This window comes from Ylistrum balloti, unplaced genomic scaffold (assembly GCF_031769215.1).
Source record: "Ylistrum balloti isolate Yb309-2 unplaced genomic scaffold, AGI_CSIRO_Ybal_v1 Utg370114, whole genome shotgun sequence".
Taxonomy (NCBI): domain Eukaryota; kingdom Metazoa; phylum Mollusca; class Bivalvia; order Pectinida; family Pectinidae; genus Ylistrum; species Ylistrum balloti.
This window is the reverse complement of record NW_026782134.1, coordinates 373,042-380,610: the sequence shown is the minus strand read 5'-3', so window position 1 is coordinate 380,610 and position 7,569 is coordinate 373,042. Positions and strand designations below refer to the sequence as shown.

At 33.4% G+C, this 7,569-nt stretch overlaps 1 protein-coding gene across 1 annotated transcript; it reads right to left on the bottom strand.

Annotated features, from left to right (window-relative positions):
• Window positions 1-842: 842 nt before the first annotated feature.
• Window positions 843-3,728, bottom strand: LOC132550266 (uncharacterized). Its single transcript, XM_060214312.1, has 2 exons — window positions 3,717-3,728; window positions 843-1,862 (listed from the first exon to the last, which is right to left on the bottom strand). Exons 1-2 carry the CDS (start codon window positions 3,726-3,728, stop codon window positions 843-845), a joined length of 1,032 nt encoding a protein of 343 aa, XP_060070295.1.
• Between the last annotated feature and the right edge of the window lie 3,841 nt (window positions 3,729-7,569).

The window sequence follows — 7,569 nt, the reverse complement described above, 5'->3', positions numbered from 1 at the left end:
GTGATGTTTCCAACATGTTACAAGTGTGAATATTAACAGGACCTGAAAAAGACCAATAAAAAAATGGGAGAAGGCAAAACTGACAATGAAAAAATGCCACAAAAAGGTACAGAGAAAAATTCTGTTACAAATTGATGAATGAAACTGTTGTAATACAAAAACACAAGAACATCACAATAATAAATCTTACAAGGTTTTAAAAAGGTCATTAAAAACAAAATGAGTGACTAGCAGTTAACAAGAGAAATCAGTAGTCAACAGAGTAAAAAAGGGAAATAAGGTCATAAAGAAAAAATATAAATTAAAACATCATCATACCCGACATATCAAAATGTCTTCAAGGATATAAAAACTGATCAAAAGCATAGGATCAATGAACAAAAACAATGAGTGAAAAATATATATTGGTGTTTAGACACTAGTAGTTCTTCACTGTAGCACAGTTAAGACTTCACCTTTGAAAATACTTCATATTAGTGTTATCTGAATAGTATAATATATACATCACACAATGAAAGTTTGTGGGTCCATACAAATAATGTGAACAGGTCTTGATGGATATATCAACAGAAAACATAATAGCAGGTATAAACAGAAATTATATTCAACTTTGCAGAAATTACCTACATAATTAGTACATGGATACAGAATCATACTTAAAACACATACTGCGGTAATCTTGCAGATATTTAGATAACTAAAAAATGAAATAAAAGCACATATCTAAATTAAACAAAATCACTACACCTGGTTTTTTGAGGCTATATCTACACAACATACGTCTTGGCATATCAGAACAATAGTCTTTCTATCACACAGATATTTTCATTATAAAGATAAAATCAAAATGGTTCTTCTTCAGGATTTTGAAGACAGCTAGTCTTGTGGCTCTTCCTCCAGTGATCTTTCTGACATGATTCACTGCAGTATCTTGAAAGTCTACAAGCACCACAATATCTAAAATGTGCCATCCCATCTATGTATTGTTTACGGCAAGCCGGGGAAGAACAGAAAACCATATAATTGGCATATTCAATACCCTTTTCAAATTCTTCCTTCAATTTCTCTTTTGGTTTCCAGATCTGGGCCATTTTCTCTGCCTTGTATTCATCTGTAACGATATCATTTATAAACTCATAGTTGTCTAACACTTTGTACCTGTTAGGTAACTCATTTTTCATCATCTGAAGCTTTTTACAATAGTCTTTCATTATCCTGAGAGCTGGAGAATTCTTGAGAATTCGTCGTGTCTTTGGAGTTCCATGAACAGCCATTGCATGCATTAATTCTGAACAGTAAGTAACAGTTTGAAATGAATGGATTCCAATACTGGAAAAACGACATTTGATTTGAGCATGCAAATCCATAAGTAATTGGTTATTCATGAAGATTTCTACTAGTTCTCCTCTTCCAACTATCAGCAGGCGATACATTCCCATGAGGCTTTCTCTAACCAGAGCTGGATCTTCTTTTTGTCTCAGAGCCTTCAAGAAGACCGGAATCAATTGTTCTTTATACCACAGCAGCCTTTTGATCACAGCAACACTGACTTGCATCTGGACAAACAGCTGCATAAGACAGAATAGATTTGAATATGTATGGCACTTGCACGAGGCTCTCTCATTAAGTACAAGAGTTCTTACAAAACGGTCAATGGAGAGTTCTCCAAGACATTGTAACACTTTCCAGTAATTGAGTTCATGTTTAGATTTTACACTGTTCTTCATTTTTTGAAGGGTTTCTTGTACATATAGTAGGGACTGGTAATCAAGATCCTTCAAATGCTTGACAATTCTCATCACAAAATCTTCTATAGTGTGTATTGAACCAGTCATGGATGACTCTACTTTAACACCTTTAGCCTGGAAAGCAGAATATAACAGTCATGATTAGTTGAATAATCATTCCAAGGGTTTGCTATCTTACAAAAAGAAAATTTGAATATCCCTGCTTCTTTTCACATCAAACGACCATTACTGCAGTTTTCTTTTCCACTTGAAACAATCATTTTGAATAATAAACATGAGTATTGTGTGGTAGAATAATATTCAGGATTTGTTTAATTGGTATTGAAAATAAATACAAAAAAAATCCTAATATGCATACAAAGTGGGTGGAAAACTGAAAGAAATCTCTGGACAAGATTAAAATGCTTAAAAGAACAAAGGGCAATTACTTTTGGAAATATCATTGAATCAAATTTGTGTTGTTTGCAAGTCTTCAAAGTTTCAAAGAAATTGGTTAAAAACTGTGGGAGGTAATATCTGGACAAGATAAAAATGTTTAAAAAAGGTGCAATAACTCTTTCAAAATCACAATGACAGTCGGGAAAACACCATTTCATGTAATGGTTATAAAGCTTTCCAAATCTCAGAGCCATTGGTGAAAAACTGGGGAAGAAGATCTCCATACAAAATAGAAATGTTAAAAAACGCACAGGACTCCTTGAATCAATCTCCTGTGTAGGAAACACCACTTCAGATAAGATGAGTTTATCTCCAGTTCAGGACGTGAAGAGTCCTCTTTACCAGACTCAATAATGCATGTTAAGTTTCAAGATTCTATAATAGATAAATAAATTATGTATGTCTCTCATGAAACAATTTTTCTTATACAGTTAATTCAATAGTTAAGTTATTTCAGCTCTGTAGTTGAAGAAAAGTTCTTTGTTCTTCCAGTTTAAATCATTTTTAAACCTATTGACTTTTTGCAGTAACAATATGGCCTTGTAATTTGTTCCAAATCGATGCTGATCTTATGGAAAAAAAGTTTTTCGTAGTCTAGTTTAAGCTCATATTGGAAAAATTGTTATCGAGTTGGATCTGCCAACTGTTTCGTTGAGTGGCCTCAGCCCATAGTTGGACAGAGTTGCAGCATTCCTGGTCATACATTCCATTGGGGATTTTATGAAGTTCAATCATTTCTCCCCAGACTCTCCTGCAGGCTAAAGTTGGTAGGTTCAGCTTTTCCAATCTCTGGCTATAGGTAAGATTTTGCCAGGTAGGCATTTGGTTGCTCTTCTTTGAACTCACTCAATTTTATCAACATGCTTCATCTGTTGTTGTGCCCAAACTGAGCTTGCATAGCATTTATACAATGAGATAAAAGATTGTTGATCCATAAACTGAAATGTCCTTCTTTGAAGTGCAAACATGGAGTTAGCTTTCTTTACTTTGTCATGGTGATTACTGGGTTTTAATGATAAGCCTTCTAAGTCTGAAAGAAATCCATCGAAAACTGAAAGAGATGATCTTCACACAAGACTAAACTTATGGACACAACAAGAGGAGTAACTCTTCAAGTCCTAGCTAAGCCAGGGTTTAGTACAAAGTTTGAAAAAGATTGGTTGAAAACCGGTGGCGGAGTATCGATGAAATGATGAATGCTCACCGTTATCAACTTCATTGAACACAAAAAATAACAAAAGGGCAATAATTCTGTAATGAAGGAGTTCCGGGAGTTGGAGTTAGACATTGTGTTAACTAAGAATATTTTACAAGCAAATAAAAAGAATACAGCTGCTGTGAACTATATCATATTAATGGACAGCGACGGTTTTGTTCTTTGGACTGAGGATACAAATACCTGTTTCCGACTCTCGGTTTAAAATACGTTCAAAATAAATTCACATTTATGCAGAAAAAACATGTGGTCTTCAAGGTGAACATCATTTTGTATGTGTCATGGTGTTTTTTGTCTTCTACATATGTTTTTACCTGCGAATCCATATCGAATGCTTTTCTTGAAGGATCATAACAAAAGTGTCACGTGATAATTTTATAAAAAGGCGGGAGATTGTAAGAAAATAGCGAAACGAAAAAGACTAAGTTGGCTGGATACATAACAACGAACTCTAGACACCCAAATCTATAGCTCTCTGGTAAAACTATGATTATAATTATGATTAATACATTGTGTATCTTGGTTGGTGATAAAAAAAATTATGCAAAGATGCCAAGTCCAGGTTCTACAGTAATTTAACACTGATTTACTGAACAGTACCGTTTGCATAACCGCAATATAAATGCAATCCTAATATCTTAAAATGACACAAAGAATCCATGCAGTGTTGTCAAAAGTCAAAGAAGATTATTTGAATATTTGAATTTTCGAGAGTTTAAGTAAGGTTTACAGAGTTACCCCCCTTCCTGTTGTACCGGGCGCGTTATACATGTAAGGTAGGACAGTAATCTTTTCAGCATATTATTTGTTAATGTAAATGTTTTTGTGATTTTCTAGTTCGTCAACTCTGTCTCATCCAAGATATTCGCTACATATCACTTGAAGACAGCTTTTTATTTTAATTCAGCAAATTTATAATGAACAATTAATGGTAGAAACACGAATATGATACTACACTATGCTTTTAAACTTACATGCAGTGGGTCATTTAACTCAATACTGACCAACACCAAGATATTACGATCAGGTCTGGGCCTGAAGATATTTCCAGTTTTCAACAGACAGTTTAAAATTTGTTTTAGGAAGACTCCAACATGGAAGAATTTGGCAATCAAAGAAATTAATTTGAGGGACAAGCAGGATGACATTGAAAACACGTATTTAGCATAACAAACACTTTAAGACATGAAACAAGCTCCCTTTTTTATAAGGAGTGGTTTAATTAAGGTGTTCCGATTGTAAACGACTTGATTAAAGATTGTGATGCTAGGATGATTTATACACGTGTTGAATGTATTAGGAAGTTAGATAGTGAATAGAATAAATGGAAACAGTTGCTTGATACTTAAACCCTGTTTTGCTCGTCAGTCGTTTTCTTTAAATGTAAGATTAACTGATTTGTGTTTGTGTTATGAATATGCATTTCCAAAAGCTATAATAATGACGAGTTGAAAATTTAAAAAAGGAAAAAAATTCGTCACTCAATCATTTCAATATTCATGAAATAGTGTTCGCGTTACTATATCATCCATTTAAAGTGATCATTGAATTATTTATACCTGTGCAGCTGCAACGTTGGGTTATGTCGGGGGTGTAACGTTGCAGATGGTTGTATTAACATAATAACCTCGCGTGGCCATGGAAACAAAATACGGTACGATTTAGATCAGATACACGACATATGATACAAAGACAAAGTTACACACTATAGCGGAGAAAAATGATATACATATATTTAAAAATACCCCGTTAATTCATTCGACCGGCAGTACGCTGAAGACCCCTTTAGAAAGATATAAATGTGACGATTTACGAGTATCTTTGTGTATTTTGTGACACCCCGTCAGCTATTTACACCTCCGCTAGTATTACTATCCGTGGACTATCACCTCCTTGGCCAACGCAGTAAGAGATTAAGTAACTCGCGACTTGATAAAGTTCAATTTCTTAAAAGTTTGTGGAATCTGAGCCAAATTACTAATACCAGAATTTGTTAACATCATTAAGTCTCATGACGTCAGTATCCTAGTTGAAACCAAAACCGATGAATTCGACATACTTGAACTACCTGCTGGATGTATAAATATGCAGTTAAGAAAAGACCAATTGTAAAACATTAGACCAATTGTAAAACGTAAATCAGGTGAAGTAGTTTTTATCTATAAAGACAAACATTAACCTTCACATGTATTTCCACAAACTTCATCAGAGTTGGTTCAATGGTAGAGATTACTTCATGTAAGAAGGCTTCTACTACGCTAAATTATGTTGAGCGTATGTGCCAACGTCAAAATACGCTTCTAATGAAGCTTTGTTGAGATTGAAAATGAAATGATTGCGTTGATTAGAAACGGGCAAAATTATCCTTATTGGAGATTTTAATGCTAGAACTCATTGTTGCAATGATTGTATACCTCCAGATCATCAGTTAATTAATGCGTCTGACAAAAGTGAGATTGACGAGTTACATAATTAGTTATGTGATTATGAAGTTTTATCGTGACCAGGAATTCCATTACAAAGGACCAGTCAACCCCTGGTCAGGCCAGGTTCATTTGGTGTAAAGTTGCTGAAGTTTTGAAAGAATAATAATTTATATATTACTAACGGCAAAGTAGGAATCGACAAGTTTATAGGAATGAATGCATATAAAAATGTCAGCCTAGTGGATTGTCTCTACAAATTGTTTTTCCTACGTTGAATCACTATGAAGTTCTTGATTTTGATTCTTCTATTTCAGTTGTTCACTATAGATTAGTGTTTAATGTCCTAACTGGCTGTAAGTGGGAAAATGAAAAGACGAAAAGATAGCTTACAATGGAAGCTTTGATATAAGCATTTGTCCGATCACCGACCCCCCCCCCCCCCCCCCACCCCCACCCCCTTACTAAAAATAAAATCTTTTTGCAGTGAGCCGAAAAATTAGAAACCTAAAATTACCTATTGATCTTCAGTTTAAATGATTTGATTCCTTAGTTGATCTTATCTTGTTAGACTTTAGTGAAATATGGAGATTTGAGAATGTAAGTCATATGGAAACAATTCACCTTCAGTTTTGCAAACGAATACTTGGATTACGGAAAAATACCTCAAATTATATGATATATGGTGAAACAGGAAGATACTCGATTGAAGTTAACATTAAGTTAAGAATGATTAGGTTTTGACATAATCTTATTCAAAATGGAAATGAGCTGCCTAGCCAAATATACATTTGGTGAATAACCTTCATGGATCTGGACAAATCGAGTTTAAGTGGATTAATTATGTTTAAATATATTAAGGAGTGTTGGATTAAGTTTTGTTTGGATGTATCAGAAAACATGATTACCTGATATTAATCATTTAAATGATACAATTAAGCATAAATTACACGACCAATTTAATCAGACTTGGGGTAACTCGTTTGAAACATCATCACGAGGGCAAATGTATTCTATCTTAAAAACCCAATTTGGTTTAGAAGATTTTTGTTTAAAAACGACTAAACGGATATGAAAGGAAGATAATATGTAAATTTAAAACGGCCAATATCAAATTTCCGATGGAAACAGGAAGATGGGTCGGGATCCAACGGTAAGATAGAATATGTCCATTGTGTACTGTGGGTATTGGAGATGAATATCATTATTTATTTGTCTTTAATAGTGTTTAATGTTTAGTGTTAATAGTGCTTTAGTTAATAGTGTTTAAGTAGTACAATTAAAACGTAAATTTATTCTATAGCATTTTTACACGAGAACAAATAATAAAATGAAAAGTATGTTTAAAATTTTAAATGAAAAGCTATTAGTAAATATAAGTCAATTTGTACAAAAAATATCTGATATGTTATGTTATCGTTGGTATCATTTAATATGTTGTTAATTAGTGACACTATTATAAGTATCTATACTTATTGCATATTTAATGCATGGTAATTAGTGACATCAATGTATTCAATAAGTACGAGTTCATGATATTAAGTTAGTAATGATGTAATATTTCTAGCCTTATATAATACTTTTGCTTGTCATGCTCCTGAAATTTAGATTTATGCAAAGATTGTATTGAACTCTTGTTGCACACGTTGTGTGTCTGAGATGAATAAAGATATTTTGTCTTGGGTTAATGTATGTGTATGGTTACACGTAGGATGTTTAAAAGTTTAAGTAGTTGGCAATTGTA